Source organism: Adiantum capillus-veneris, chromosome 18 (assembly GCF_014529385.1).
Source record: "Adiantum capillus-veneris isolate H3 chromosome 18, ASM1452938v2, whole genome shotgun sequence".
NCBI classification, from domain to species: Eukaryota; Viridiplantae; Streptophyta; class Polypodiopsida; order Polypodiales; family Pteridaceae; genus Adiantum; species Adiantum capillus-veneris.
In genome coordinates, this window is record NC_140948.1 from 58,413,251 (window position 1) to 58,430,147 (window position 16,897).

Sequence of the window (16,897 nt, forward strand, 5' to 3'; positions counted from 1 at the left end):
TATATCACTGCCAAGAAAGTGAATTCAAACGCCTCACAATCAAGATAAGCAAAATTAGTATTGTAAGAGCACAAATAGCCAAGGTTGGCACTCGAGAATGATGAAATTCCCATCACTCAGAAAACTTGCATCCAAATGATAAAAAATGACGTATTTATGGTAATCATGATACAGATTTTGAGGCATCAGTAAGGGCTACAACATCCAGTAGTGACATCGCTTGATTAGTTCATGCAACAAGCCCTACCTTTAAGAGCGAAGGCAGACCATACAAGAAGAATAGACTGGCTGATTTTCAATGGGTAAAGAAATACAGGCAAAAAGAGTCCACAACTAACCAATAATGAACATTGACATTCTCATAATTGTTTGCAAATGCTTCCACAACACAATTTAATGGATATTTTACAGTCCGAGTAGCAAAATTTCACGACCAACAGGTTAGTTGGAGGCTCTACGAACTGCCTAAGCTGCTGCTACAAAAGAATTATTTTGAATTTCACACTTTCATTGCCACTCTGTAGAGCTGATATGAAGATGGCAAATTCCAACCATGACAGATGTCTCATTCCCGATCACAAGCACTTCGCTTTTTCACATTGGAAGCGAGAGACACGATCATTCTATGGGCTGGAGAGGCAACGAACTACTGAGATTTTTTTGACTCTCCTGTTTCTTGTGTCCTACGAAGTAATTGGGAAGTCCTATGTGATGCATCGTCTTTGATAAAGCTCCACCAAAGCCATGTTAGAGCGACATGGAAAGCATGCCAGAGCGCATGAGCATCAAGCAAACCCCCCAAGGGTGGGAAGTCCAAAATGTCTAGAAACTTAATCATTGCACCGCCCGTAACCACGAACCATAGTTTCAACCTTGAAGGATGGCAAACATAACCCGCCCAGACTGTCCATAGTAGCACCTGCAGCACACCCATAGTTACCCAGACCTTCACGTTCCAGCCTGCATAAAAATTCAGAACCTCATTTCAGGAATGTTATGAAGCTATACTAACCACCACCCCCACCCCCCCACCCCCGCACGCCTCGGGGGGTCCATTTTAAGAACCCCTAGAACGTTCACAGGGTACTTGTAAAACCCCCGTGTTAAAATGTTGACATGAAATAGATTTGGCCCCTATTTTTTATGAACTAATGGGTTTTTTTCCAAAATGGCTTTTAAAGACCCCTCTTGTTAATGTATCTCTGTCAACTCGCTTCAATTTTCAAATTAAAGAACCCTCTTGCTGAACTCACGTGGTATATTAACATGAATATACAGTGGACCCCCCGCTTTTACTTGATATATGGACAAAAAGAAAATGCAGCTTACCATAGTCAAAATTATAGAAATTGAGATACATAATGTGTGTGGAAACAAAAGCTATCACTGGTGCTGCCACCATAACCTGTGTTGCCTCAATCCTCAAGCTGAATGTTCTGATAATGGCAACAATGAGTCCAATACCAAGTAGCGCAACAGCAGCTGAGTAGTCGGCCCTCTCAGTGACCAATGTACTTCTGCATTGACACAATAAACAACTCTCAACAGCTAGCCCTGACATGCACACTACCATCATAACATTAGGAGCCTACGGTAGGGTAAGAAAAACTCGGAAGTTTACCTTGCATGGAAGACTGCACTCCACACCCAGGAGTTCAAAGCGGCCAAACCATAGACGGTCCATTGGAAACTGTACTCATAGTAAGGACCCCTTTTGCCTTGTGGACGTTTTGGAAGAACGCGATGCAGCAGATAAAGAAAGGATATAAAGCTTTGTAGATGTACAGCTAGATTTGCAAGAGAGAATATAACTGATAAAGGTTCCTGCCAGATCCAGGTTTGAAACTCTCTTGAAAGCATTCATAATCTCTCGCTCACTCTCTCAAGCACATATACACTCATTATGTGTGCTTAATCATGTGTTACAATAACAGAGAATTGTGTGTGCAGGTGTCTATGCAATGCATGCGTTTGCTAAGTGAGTATCCTAAACAGCATGCCCCACTGCCCATATTATCTATAAAATTCTTTCCAAAATTTTAGCAGGCTGAAATAGAAATAAATGGAGTTCAGTTACTCCTTGCAATCAGGAAATCCCCACAATCCTGGCACATGGTTTCCTCCCTATGCTCCAGACACAACAGTAGAAAGAGAGACAGCTATGCTTTGCCTATATGCTGGCCTCCTCAAATTTAGATAGGGAACCTGTGCTAGAAACAAATCCGATGAAAAATTCACTGCAGAAGTCAAAAGATAGAAAGAGCTACGATATGTAGATTCCAGCACCACAGTCAAATGAGATGTTGATAGAAACTGCTATGTTTATATGCATCATATGATACCTTAACATCTGAAAACAGCCACGTTAACTGCACTCAAATGCACAACTTCGAAGCTCTAAGAACATGGGTAAACCTGAAGGCCTAGAACTCGCTTGAAAGGCCATTTGCCGTGATATTTTACTGGAAGCTCGCCATTATTTGTTCGTTTTGCTTCTCGGAGCATCATACATTGATATCTGCATTCGCTTGTGCAATCCCATTCTATCCAAGCATCATAAGGACACTTGCTCTGCAAAAGCTCTGAGATACCGCCATTGACAGCAATTTTGCAACTTGAGAAACACTGATCGTTCAGACAGCCTGTTTTCTCACATTTTTCTACACAGCTCCTGCAAAGAATGGAGGGACAAAAAGCTCTCAGACATAAATTTTAAAAATTATTACTCGGCAAAAAGCACATTGATTTCAAATGGAAGATCACTAATCAATGCCAGCAAACAGAAGAACAGGAGTAAAACTTTCAACTCAAGCAAACAGGACAGACCTTTAGCAAGCAAGACCAAAAGACCACTTCTACAGCACTTGCCATGCCGCAACATGTATTCTAACTGTAAGCATGGCCTTCTTACACCAAACAGCACTCAGACCATGCACTAGCACAAAAAACACTGATCATTGAACAATCGTCAATCACATTCACATCTTTATCCCCATCGAGATCTCAAACACGAGCCGTGATCATAATGATTCATTTAATCATCACATCTAAAGCTCACCGATCTCTAGCAGATTTCTATGCACTAAGTTCATCATATCCATCAATCATATCACCTCAAGAGCGATCAGAGACAAAATGCTACATTGCACGTCACATAGTCAAACAAAAACACATTTGCAAGAGTACAACCAAACATCACATATTATAATTAACCACCACTCCGTGTCTACCGTGTGGATCCTCTCTCTCTCTCTCTCTCTCTCTCTCTCTCTCTCTCTCTCTCTCTCTCTCTCTCTCTCTCTCTCTCTCTCTCTCTCTCTCTCTGCGCGCCACTGCTGCTGCTCCTGCGCACGCCACTGCTGTTGCTCCTGCGCGCGCCACTGCTGCTGCCCCCTGTGCGCGCCACTGCTGCTGCTGTTTCAGCCCCTGCGCGCGCCACTGCTGCTGCTGCTGAACCCGTTGTAGCTGACCTGTTGCGACTGCACGCTGCCAAGGCTGTAGCACTTGCCGCTGCCTCACTGTGGCAGCATTACCAAGTGCACCAGGCCCGCTGCCCCCAATCTCTCACACACGGATACATACCCACACACACACTACACACATACACGCATACACACAAGTACTCCCTCTCTTCCCCTTCTCCCCTCTTCTTCACAATATGAAGAGAGGGTAGTTACGAAGACAGCCATGTCTTCCCCCATCATCAAGACGCCGGCATCGACAATGAAGACAACGTTCATGCTCACGAACAAGAGGCTTGCACAATTGGAGAAGGACATGAAAGAATGGCGGATGGAGAGAGAGATATGGGAGGAGGAGAAAGCCACCATCATCAAGCTATGGAACGAAGAGAAGGAGGACATGAGAGCGGAAATCCAAAATCTCAAAGAGGAGAAGGAGAGAAGGGAACGGGAGAACGGGAAGGAGAGGGAGAGATGGAGGAAAGAGCAAGAAGAGATGAAGGCACAAATCGATCTCCTTCATGCTTCCATCACATCCCTCACCCCCGAAGAAGGAGAGATTAAAGAGGAGGCTAAGGAAGCCCTCAAGGAGGAGATCACCAAAGCCCTCACCGCAAGCATTGAGGACAAATTAGAGGCCACCAAAGAAGGATGGGTCGAAGTGGTCAAAAAGAACATCAAGAAGGTTGCAAGAGAGGAAGCCCAAAAAGATGAGGTACTCATCGTACACACAACCATCGACGAGGAGAAGATGCGACAAGCTCGCCGTCTCAATGTGCGAGTGACCGGCATCAAAGAAGAAGAAGGGTCTACACCCGAGAGCGATGGGAAAGCTTTATGCAAGAAAGTGGGATACAAGGAAGAAGAGATCCCTTTCTCCAAAGTTTGGAGAGCCGGCAAAGATCCAAAGAAGAGAGCTCTCATCCTCCAATTCGCCTCCGAGGAGTCTCGAACTTCTTTCCTCCGAAAGAGGGTCATCTTGAGAGGGCTAGAAGGCCCCCCGATTTATCTGGATGATGACCTCACAAAGATGCAACAAGATCACCGTCGCGCGTGCATGCCTAGAGTCCACCAAGCCCGCAAAGAAGGGAAGAAGGCAGTATATCGAGATGGTAGGGTTATCATTGATGGCAAGACCATCGCATAGGGACTCGCGGCCTGTGGGACACACGAGGAGATTCATGTCACGGTTTGGAATTGCAATGGAGACCTATGGACACACCCAGAGAGACTTGAGGAGGTGATGAGAGGTCGAGACATCATTCTACTTACAGAGACACACGAGAGCCCAGAGAGAGGGCTACCACGGATACATGGATTCCAGTGGGAGTCTCTACATCGGGGGTGTATGCGCCAGCACACCACTCGTGGCTCAGGAGGAGTGGCCATACTCTTTAGACAGGGGCTTCACAGTAGACTACAGATTGTTGCCCGGGACCCACAGGCCCGCTACATGTGGATTCGCCTCGAGCTCTCACGAGACAGGATCGTCTACATTGCCCTTTGCTACTTTGCTCCCACAGGCTCCAGGTTCGCCCCTATTGAGCAGGAGTCACCGTACGCATGCCTCACGGAGGAGATTATGGAGTACTCCACACTGGGTGAAGTCTTCCTTATGGGAGACTTCAATGCTCGTACGCACAGTGAGCAGTGAGGCATATGACCACGAGGACCCAGAGGCACTACACACTCTAGATGAGGAGGCTACTATGAGAGATACAGCAGACAGAGCTCCAGTCACAGCCTACGGACGACATCTACTTCGACTTGGCTCCCAGCACCGTCTCGTTATTTATAACGGGATGGTCCAGTGGCCCACCTCAGGGGGCCTGACTTGTATGCCACATGGAGTTGCAGAGGGAGGGGGGAGTACAGTCGACTATATTCTGGGACCCAGGGAGGCTACACACCTTATCACATCCTTCACCATTCCACCCATACCCATCGGAGCCGACCACACATACCTCTCTTTCTCCATCACCGGAGATACCATCCCACACAACTCCACAGCACACACTCCACACACCACCATCCATTTCACACATGAGCTAGCCTCTCTTTACTCGGCCGAGGTCGAGCATGGCCTATGCCTCCTCCACCCATCCACACCATTCTCAGTTCTCACATCACATATCTCTTCCGTTCTCCACACTTCAGCTATTAGCTCCTTTCCACACACCACTCACACAGGACGCACTCCCCCCCCCGGGACTATGCCTCAGAACCGCTGGTATGATGATGAGTGCAGAGAGCTATACCGACGCCTCCGCGCACAGCGAGCCTTAGGAGAGATCACAGAGAGAGAGGCCAGACGGCATATGAAGACGCTGACACGCCAAAAGCGGCGAGCATTCGAAGAGGCACAGGAGCTTGAGCTATACCGCCTATTCATGAGCATGGATAGCGCGACAGCATGGCGCACCCTGCGCGAGCCACGTCCGACTACAGCTATTGAGGATCCACAGATATGGCATGATTATGCAGAGCGACTTTACGAGGTGCCAGGACAGCCTCCTATCCCACAGCCACACGAGCCACGCCCCACGTGCTCCTCCTTCTTTACAGCACAGATGGTAGAGAGGGCCATACGCCGCATGCAGCACAGACGATCAGCTGACCATACTGGATTACAGAGTGAGCACATCATTTATGCGGCCTCCACTATAGCCCCGTTGATTGCACATGTCTTCAACCGGGCTATAGGGGAGGGCTTCCCAGAGGAGTGGACACAGCACACCATAGTGCCTATCCACAAATCTGGCGACACCCTGGATCCAGGGAACTACAGGACTATCATGATTGGCCACACGATGGCCAAGCTATATGGAGCAGTACTTGAGGCACAGCTCAGCTGCTATGCAGAGATCGAGGGTTTACGAGCTCCAGGCCAAGCAGGTTTCAGACGAGCTTTTTCCACCACTGATCACATCTTCGTTCTGCGCTGCCTCATTGATGGGGCAAAGGCGCGGAAGAAGAGGCTTTACTGCTGCTTTGTGGATTTCCGCAAGGCCTTTGACACAGTCCCACGCGAGAGACTCTTCCAGCGCCTTCACAGCATTGGGGTACCAACAGAGATGATTTGGGCCATATATGCTCTCTACGAGAAGGTGACGGGTCGAGTTCGTTGCCCAGGCGGTTTTTCAGAGACCATTGCTAGCACCATTGGTGTTAAGCAAGGATGCCCACTCTCCCCGACACTCTTTGGGCTCTACATCGACGAGATCTCCGACTACATACTGCGAGCAGGGGGAGAGGGGAGCGACTTGGCAGGTACTCCGGTCCACATCATGTTATATGCTGATGATATTGTGTTGATTTCAGAGTCACCCGAGGGCTTGCAACGCCATCTTGAGGCCTTGGACGAATTCAGCACACACAGGGGGTTGACTGTGAACCTTGGCAAAACCAAGGTTATGATCTTTCACACATCCAGTGCAGTGAGGAGCGCTGCCACCTTCACAGCAGCAGGAGGAAAGGTTGCTGTAATCACCTCCTATGTCTACCTTGGCATCACATTCACCAGCCTACCAGGACCCTTCACTATGAGGCAGGCTGCTGCTGACAGGCTCACCCGAGGATATGCAGCTCTGGCCATGCTAGAGCGGAGATGCCACCAGGCACACTTTCAGGAACCCCGCACGAAGGGGTGGCTTTTCGACACCTTAGTCACCCCGGCCTTGATGTACTCGGCGGCAGTATGGGCACCAGGATTGACAGCTGACCAGTGGACACAGCTTGAGAGGCCACAGGTATGTATGATCTCACGCTTGCTCCGCAGCAAGAAGACAGTGCCACATGACATTATTAGAGCCGAGCTCGCCACACCACCCATGGTGGTAGAGGCACTATTCCAGACAGTCTGCTTCATCCAGAGGATAAGAGAGCTACCTCCTGACAGACTTACTCGTAGAGCATTTGAGGCAGCTATACAGCTATCAGAGAGTGGGCATGAGAGAGCATGGTACTCACAGGTCAGAGCATGGTTTGAGGGACACGGTCTTGACATGGAGAGCCTACCACCATTCCAGTACGACCCCCACTCACCATATGTTCACCTCTCTCGCAGTGAGAGGAACTTGGTACTGAGACAGGATCTGTGGCAGCTATACACTAGGAGAGTCTGGGAGTCACCTGGCTTGGGGACGAGGATGTCAGATTACAGAGACCAGTTTCTCACCATATTGTCCGGGGGGTTCATACAGAGACCACGCTACATGGACACATATATGCCACATAGCTCACGGGTGGCGATTGGTCAGCTGAGAGTGGCTTCACACAGGTTAGAGATTGAGATCGGGAGACATACTGGTGTTCCCAGGGAGGAGCGCGTCTGCAGAGCCTGCACAGAGGAGGTGGAAAGTGAGGAGCACTTTGTATGTAGATGCAGAGCATACACTGAGATCAGAGGCAGGTATGAGGCCCTATTCAGAGGACAGCCCACTCTCCGAGAGATCATGGACTCTCGAGATCAGAGACAGCTCGGACGGTTCTTACTAGAGATACAGAGCCATCGGGACACACTACTACAGCCACACACAGCTACACAGACAGAGGGGAGACAGTCGCAGCTCACAGACTTCTTTCAGAGGATTACCGCCCCTCCCCCACCAGACACTCAGAGGGGAGTGACACTCCCACAGGCGGAGGTGAGCCGAGCTAGACGACGACCACGAGTCACAGGCTACAGGGGCGCGAGCTCCCACCACCGACAGATCGAGGAGATCCGAGCCCGGGAGCGCCGTGCCACTGAGGAGCGAGTGGCCCGGATGAGGGCTGACCCGACAGCTTTCATCCGGGCAGCCTTGGCACCAGACCCGCCCATGTACCACATCTTACATCCCCCCATTAGTACAGGATGGAGCTAGATAGCTTGATGCATTCTCATGATTGTACTACCTTGAGCATATAGACATGCATATACCCCTAGAGATAGAGCTCCATCCCTCCTCAGATACCCCACTACCTACACTCAGTTCAGTTTTGTATCAGTTTTTGTTTCATTTGTCTTTCCGATAGACGGATGACATACACACCATGTACATTTGATTTGTCTCATAGGCCGATTTCGGCCTGACATAGACATTAAAAATCTTTCTTTCTTTCTTTCTTTCTTTCTCTCTCTCTCTCGCGCGCGCGCGGTACCCCTTTTGCCTTGCTCACGCGATGCTCTTCTGCTGCAGCTGTTACGTGCCACCCACGCTGCTGCTGCTCGCGCCAACCACGCTGCTGTTGCTGGCTGCTGTTCACCTGCTGCACCACCCCCAACCCCCCCCCCCCCCCCCCCCCCAACAAGCGGAAATTTAGAAATACAGGAAATTCAAAAATTTCAGATTGGAGAATTTTTGACAGAAATTGCAAGGACCTGCAGATTTACAAAAGGCAGAAATTGCAAGGATTTTTTTGGCAGAAATTGCAAGGACCTGCAGATTTACAGTTTACAAAATACAGAACAGCTTTGACAGAAATTAGCAGAAAATCAGAAAATCAAAATAAAAAATGTAAGCATTATGCGGGACATAGATGTATGCGTGATGTGGACATAGTGGGTTGGCCTCTCTTGCAAAAGTGCAGATTGTGTTGTTTTTGATGGAGGTCATGAGCGCTTCGCCAATGTGTAAGCCCCATCCGAAGGCAACCTTTGTGCTTACAAACAAGCGGATAACACAAATGGAAAGGGAGATGAAAGAATGGAAAGCAGATACGGAGGGATGGTGGAAAGAAAAGGCCAACCTTCTTCAAATGTTTCTCAACGAAGGTGCACAGTGGAAAAAAGAGAAAGAGGACTTGCACGCAAAGCTACAAGCACTTAAGGCGGACTCCAAAGCACTTAAAGAATGGGTTTCAGCCCTCAAGCGAGAGCTTGCTGATAGAGCAAGCATTGGACTAGAGGAAGGGGAATTCCAGCCTTCGGTGATAGCGGAAATCAAGGTCATCAAGGAGCAGGTACGGATGATCAAAGAGGAGGAGAAACAGAAGGTAGTAAAGACGTCTTCGTGGATGGATGTGATCACGAAGACGCAAAAGAAGGCGGATGAGGCCGAGAAATGGATAGAAGTCGCTAAGAAAGGGAAAGGGAAAGGGAAAGAAACCACATCTGTCCCCACTCCTACAATCATCAACATGACTCTAGAAGAAGAGCAACGAAGGAAAACTAGAGCTTTGCATATAAGAGTAACCGTCTAAAAGACCAAGATGATGTGGAAGGGGAAGTCGAAGAACTTCTCCGCATGATGGGTAGTGAGGCTACTCATACAAAGGCATGGAGGGTGGGGAAGAAGACACAAGGCAATGGGGAGACTTCAAAAGGGAGAGCTTTAATCATCCGTTTCCCATCCATGGAGGCAAAGAAGGACTTCTTGAAGAAGCGTCCTACACTAAAGAAAACGGGCATATTCCTTGGAGATGACCTCACTCTCACACAGCTTGCGATATGAGAGAGGTGATGCCAGAGATTCAAGCGGCAAGGGAGAAGGGAAAGACGGCCTTCTAAAGAGATGGCCGGGTGGTAATTGTAGAGCGGCGCTCCACATGACGGTGCGAGACCTATGGGACCACACTCAAAGTTGCCACCTAGAATTTTAATGGATCTATGCGCCTTGATGTGGGTGCTTTTGAGGATAGTTTTACGGGAAGAGACATCGTCTTCTACTCTAAGACACATCAGGCCCTTGGGCAGTCTATGCCTCACATTAGTGGATATAGATGGGAGACAGCCTGTAGACAAGAGACACGATCAGAGCACAGAGGACGGGGCTCAAGAGGAGTAGCAGTGTTATTCAGGGAGGAGTTGCAGCCATTGATACATATAGCCCGCAGGGATGAGCAAGCTAGGTACATGTGGATGAGATTGAGAGCAGAGACAGGCAGATATCTTTACATTGCTATTTGCTACTTTCCCCCGAGTACGTCAGTTTATGCACCACCAAAGGACGGTCCCCCTTTTTTATTTTGGATGATGACATATGGGAGTTCTCTAGAGATGGTGACATCATCATTCTAGGAGATTTCAATGCTAGGACTGCCCATCATCAGACAGTATTTTATGATACTTCAGAGGAGATGCTAAGAGAGCTGGATGTTGCAGAGACGGGCCTATCCAGACTGTCACAAGATGGAGAACACACTGAGTATGGACGACACGTGATAGACATGGGGACTGCACATGGATTGGCCATCTTGAATGGCCAACAGAGATTTCCCGCTGCGGGGGATTTTACATGCTTTCCACACAGACATGGAGCCAACACAGTGGATTATGTTATGGCACAGCCGAGCCTCATCTCTAGTATCCAGGATCTCACGGTTGGACCCAGACCTGTTGGTGTGGCAGTGGATCGTGCTCTTGTGTCGTTGACCATCTCTTTTCAGTTTAGTGTAGCACACAGGCTACGGGCAGCAACCCCTACTCGCTACACCTTCACGCGGGAGACGGACTCTGTATACATAGATGGGATCTACAGACGCCTGTGCACAAAGGAGCCAGGGCGACCTCTAGAGGAGCTTACTACTATACTGAACACTACATGATGCAACTACAGAGGCATACCCACACACCCGGCCTGAGCAGAGACGCCGTTCACGGAGCATGCCCCAGAACAGTTGGTATGATGAGAAATGCTGGGACACTAGAGCTAGACTTCAGAGGGAGGTGCTTTTGGGGGACATCACTCACAGACAGTCAGAGATTGACTTCCGACACCTAGTGCGACGGAAGAAGAGAGCATTTTTGGCTCGCCTAGAGCAGGATCTATACCACCTATTCTTGAGTCACGACTCACGTGAGACATGGCGGCTCTTTCATGAGCACTCTCCCCCCCCCCCCCGCCATCATTTCTATAGAGGCATGGGGCCAGTACGCATCATCTTTGTACACAGTTCCTGAGCAGCCCCCCTTCCCGACCCCCCCGATCCATGCCCACACACATGTGCTTTTTTCACCGCTGAGATGGTGAGGATGGCCATTGACAGGATGAGGACTGGGAGAGCATATGATCATGATGGCTTAGTGGCTGAGCATTTCACGCATGCCAGAGATCTACTAGCAGAGCTTCTAGCAATTATGTTTAACCGTGCCATGTGTCAGGACTTGCATGATACTTGGAGCCTATCTACTATTGTACCTATCTTCAAGTCGAGAGATCCTATGGAGCCTGGGAATTATCGCACTATCATGATTGGACACACATTGGCACGGTTGTACACATCTATTCTTGAGCAGCAGTTGAGTAGATGGGCAGAGAGGGAGGGGATACGCGCAGCTGGGCAGGCAGGGTTCAGGAGGGGTTTTTCTACTCTTGACCATATCTTGACACTCAAAGCCATCATTGAGGGCGGCAGATCGCATGGGAGACGGATCTATTGTAGCTTTGTGGATTTCCGCACAACATTTGACACAGTGCCCAGAGCTAGATTGATGCGCAGATTACAGCAGATGGGAGTACCCATAGAGCTCATTTGGGGGGTCATGGCATTATACAGGTCAGTAGTGGGGCATGTACGCATCTTAGAGGGTCTATCCACACCGGTCCACTCCACTATTGGGGTGAAGCAGGGCTGCCCGCTCTCTCCTACTCTATTTGGTATGTATGTGGATGAGGTTTCCGACTACATTGAGAGAGATGGTGATAGAGGTGCACAGCTGGCAGGGACATGGATTCCACTATTGTTATATGCTGATGATATCGTGCTGATCTCCGACTCTCCGGAGGGGATGCAACGTCACTTGTATGCTTTGCATACGTTTGCTCAGGAAAGTGGTTTGTCCGTCAGCCTTGGTAAAGCCAAGGTCATGGTATTTAATACCACCCCACAGTGGATCAAGAGGTCAGCGCCCGCATTCACATACGGCCATGAGATAGTGGAGTATACAGATGCTTACACTTACCTTGGAGTGGTTTTTAGTGGGCCAGCATTTTCATTGAGGAGGGCAGCAGAGACCAGATTGACCACAGCCCATGCAACATTGGGTAGATTGGAAAGGATGTGTTCATAGGTTCAGTTTCAAGAGCCTCGGACGAAGCTCTGGCTCTCTGACACTTTGGTCGCTTCTGCATTGCTTTATGGAGCTGAGATTTGGGGACCTTCATTGGATCATCACGGGAGGACAGGCCACAGTGATGGATGGGGGGACATGGAAAGCCTCTGGTTTCTATGATCTCGCGGCTCATTAGAGCCAAGGCTTCAGTACCACGTGCTACTGTCCGAGCAGAGCTAGCTGCCCCCCCACTAGTGGTTGAGGAGCACACCAGATCTGTCTCCTTCATACACCGCATGGGGGAACTTCCCAGAGACAGATATGCCCGCCTTGCACTTGAGTCCTCTCGACAATTAGCCATGCAGGGAGATACAGCATGCTGGTATGGGGAGATGACATCATGGTTTCAGGCACATGGGTTCAGCATAGACAATTGCCTCCCTTCCAGTACTCACTAGATGCACCCTCTCTGACTCTTACACAGTCCGAGATCACCAGGCTCATCCGCCAGGACTTGACTCAGCTAGACACCAAGAGGACATGGATACAACCAGCACAGGAGCTGGGCACGAAGATGGCTTTCTACAAAGAGCATCTCCTCCAACTTACGGAGGATGGTTTTGTGACGAGGCCCAATACATGGACACCCACTTGTCTCATGGGATACGATGTGCTATTGGCCAGATACGCACATCTTCACACCAGCTACGGATCGAGATTGGGAGATACAGCACAGTACCAACAGAGGCTAGGACATGCCCCCTGTGTGACATCGAGCCTGAGACTGAGTTGCACTACACATGCCACTGCCCCGTCTACTACGAGATACGAGGCCACTTCCATTGCTTGTTTTGAGAGGACTTTGGACCATTCTCCACAGTCATGCGGTGCGAGGATCAGAGATGCCTGGGTTTGTTTTTGCTCGAGATGCGCAGACACAGAGAGATCCTAATGAGAGGAGAGGCTAGCCAGTCTCAAAGACAGATCACAGACTTCTTTAGAGCTGCCACTGGACACCGGGAGGAGTTACTACCATAGCAGAGCTCGTTGCCTCACACCAAAGGCACACTGATCGACCAAGCGACTGAGCTGGGGAGATCCAGACGCCCACGACTGCGGAGGACTACACAGCATCGACGGAAACTGCATCAGAGGATTCGGATCACTTTGGCCCGACATACACGACGCCCGGTCGGACTACTGACCATGGAGGAGATTGATGAGATCCGCCAGCGACCGATGCTGGACTCTTGTGATCTAGCTATCCCAGCTAGCTGCTTAGTTCACACCTAGCAGTTTAGGATTCCACAGTATTTTATTTTGTCATTTTGTCATCTTGTTACTCTGACTTTGTATCAGATCCACCACATTGTAACTTTCTGGTCTCATAGGTCACTTTGGCCTTCTGAAGACGTTAATATAACATTTCATTTCATTTTCATTTCTCTCTCTCTCTCTCTCTCTCTCTCTCTCTCTCTCTCTCTCTCTCTCTCTCTCTCTCTCGTATCAAGTATTGGGTTCAAGACTTGTCCTATAAATCTTTGAGGTCGTTCCTAAAATGTTCTCTCTCTCTCTCTCTCTCTCTCTCTCTCTCTCTCTCTCTCTCTCTCTCTCTCTCTCACATGGGTTTGGACTCTCACTGTTTTTAGGGTTTTGTCACCTCTTTTTTGCTGTTTTTTAGAGTTTCGCCACTGGTTTTTATTGTTTTTTAGGGGTTTGTCACGGTTTCTTGCTGTTTTTTAGGGTTTCGTGTCACCAGCGTGTGACTACTATCTATCCTTTTTGTTGATTTCTTTCTTATTATCTATTTACTTTCACTTTTTGGAAACACCCCTCGGGAAATCTAACTGCCCTGCATTGCATAGCTAGTGTGGAACTGTCCAGAGGGAGTCCAGGCCTGAGGGCAAGAGAGCACTAAGGTTGGACAAGGACTATGGTTAGCCAAGTGGGGTCATTGACAAGCCAAAGTGGAATCCTTTGCTACAGAGGCTACATTTCAGTTCTGGATGTGGCCACAGTGTACAAAGAGGGTCGGATGACCTAGAAAGATACAATGGCAGCATCTCCTAAAATTTAGGGAACTGCTATTTTGGGACTTGAAAATGTGTTGGCGTCATTACCTCCGGAATGACAAGGGGAACATTTTCTTACTCTGCCGTGAAGTCAATTGGGCAACCGGTTGAGAGATTTTTAGGCGACAACCCCGAAACGGGAAAATGCTTGTAAATGTGCCAAGTGGCACATTCCGGTGCAGTTTCTAATGCAAGAGAGAGTTGGCGCTCAATTTTAAGCTGGGAGAGGCTCATTTGCAGCTTTTGTCACAGGTTAAGAGCTATGGAGTGCTTGCTTTCCCTCTTATGCACAGTGCGGTGCCAAGAGTGATGCCCTGCACGCTACGCACTGCCCTCTCTCTCCCCTTTGGCAGTATGTTATGCCCCTCTAGTGGGCTCTTCATTTGACCAATGTACAGTTGTGTGGGTTCATGCGCGATTGCCGAGGCAAGAGCCTCTTGCACAGGTACTGGATTAGCTAGCGACTAATCCCCCCGCAGGTACAGGTGAATTAGGAGAGGTTTCACGCCAGAAATCTCGTCCGATTCAAAGGGCAAGTAGCCCTACAGGTGCGGGAGCTCGAGGACTTGCTAAGGATGCGACCAGCACGTGAAACGGAGCCCGAAACAGTGAATTACAGCCTGCTGTGTATTTTTGCAGGTTTAGGGTTTTGGCCCTAAACGGACCCTCATACCCCCAGGAAGTTCGGGGACGCAAGGGGACCGCTGTACAAGTGATCTGGCGCATTTTCAGGGCTGAAAACAGAGAATTCAGCGTGCTGCAGATTCTCGCCAGGTTTTGCAAAGTGCCCGTATGCGTCGGGAAAGTCAGCCAATGCGTGGGAATACTGACTGTGAAGGGTTCTAGTACAGTTATGCTGCCAAAATCGAGCTGGAACAGTGGAAATTCAGCCGAGTTTGTGCGGGGCAGCTTGTAGGGAACCACAGCGTTTATTCCCTCTTTTGAACAATAAAGAAATACCGAAAGGGGTGCCTAAGTTAGGGGCCAATCTGGTGTCCGTCTTCTCATACAGGTGCATTCTAGCATTTGTATCCCATTCCCCTCTCTTGTGTCACTATAGCACAGGTAAAATAGACGACTAATAATGGGTGAAAGCTAAATCAAGGTTTGAAGTAAAGTCTACCGCCCTTTTTGGATTGAACAGGCCGGTTTCATGGTTCCATCGACGGGATTAAATCACTTTTTCCCATAGAAGTGAGCCTTGGTCAGATTTGGGCTTGAAGACACAGGGGATCATAGACCAGACACAGGGAATTGCAATTATGGCTGACAGACCAGATGATGTGACTGAAGAGGTTTCCTCTTCACAGGGTCAACAGACACATGAAGTGGGTGAGTCCTCAAGACCACCACAGACAGATGATGATATATTCAAGACCCAGTTGGCTACTGCTGTGGCTATGTTCACACAAGTAATGCAGAACCCGAGGTTTTTAGCCTTTCTACAACCTCCTGTTCCATCTCAGCAAGTTGGGTCACTGGATCATATTCAAAAGCCTGTTAAGGCTCGAGCACAGGTGATTCATACTGCACAGTCAATGGAAACACCTGTACACTTGACGGAGAACATGCAGTCTCCACAACCTATGCCTAAGGTGCAAGAACAGGTGGCTGAGATGCCAGTCTTTCAAGTTGTACCAGTTCAGCCCGCCACCTTTGAGCAGCCTATAGCTGGTTCTAATGGGCAGGGAAGCAACCTACAGGCTATGCAACAGGTCTTCCCACCACCTTCAGTACACCCTGGCTATTTTGGAGGTGGATCGGTATTCCAGAGCATGGCTGGTCATGCACCTGGAAATCAGTTTTACACGCCAGGAACAGTGTTCGGGAGTGCTCAAACGATGATGCCTAACCCCATGTATGGTGTCACAGGCATGCTACCAGGCTTTCAGAGCACTCAGGGCCAAATTGGGATGCCACAGGCAAATTTTGGTATGGCTGGAATTACAAATCAGCAGCCAAATATGGCATTTCCAGGTCAAGTTAATAGCGGCCAAGGAACACAGATGAACCCTAATAGTGTTCCCATGTTTCAGTCACTTCCATATGACAATTTAACGCCGCTGGAGAGGCCAACTCCGTACAAAGAAGGTGGCAAAGGTGTGACATTCACGACCTTTACAGGGTTTGATGACAGGAAGAAGGCTCTTTCATTCCTCCAGCAGTTTGACAAGGCCTATGCAGGGGGAGACTTTACAGAGGCTTCAAAGGTCCGCAAGGCAGCCACTTTCTTGACAGGGAATGCGGGACAATGGTGGACAACTTTATTGCTTCAAGGGCAAGCCCCGTCCACATGGATTTACTTCAAGCAGATTTTTGCAGCAGCATGGTTATCTGATGATTTCGAAGCAGATGTCATGACAGAATGGCACCAGCTAAATGCTGCCACT

At 49.0% G+C, this 16,897-nt stretch overlaps 1 protein-coding gene across 1 annotated transcript in view; it reads right to left on the reverse strand.

Moving 5' to 3' along the window:
* Positions 1–500: 500 nt before the first annotated feature.
* LOC147435724 (uncharacterized) overlaps positions 501–16,897 on the reverse strand; it is a 46,174-nt gene continuing 29,777 nt past the window's right edge. The window contains exons 2-5 of the mRNA XM_086488704.1: positions 2,416–2,671; positions 1,622–1,824; positions 1,330–1,517; positions 501–960 (exon numbers count right to left, since the gene is read on the reverse strand). Of these exons, the coding sequence (XP_086344830.1) occupies positions 647–960; positions 1,330–1,517; positions 1,622–1,824; positions 2,416–2,671 (961 nt within the window). The 3' untranslated portion in view covers positions 501–646. The remainder of the gene's footprint in view (positions 961–1,329; positions 1,518–1,621; positions 1,825–2,415; positions 2,672–16,897) is intronic.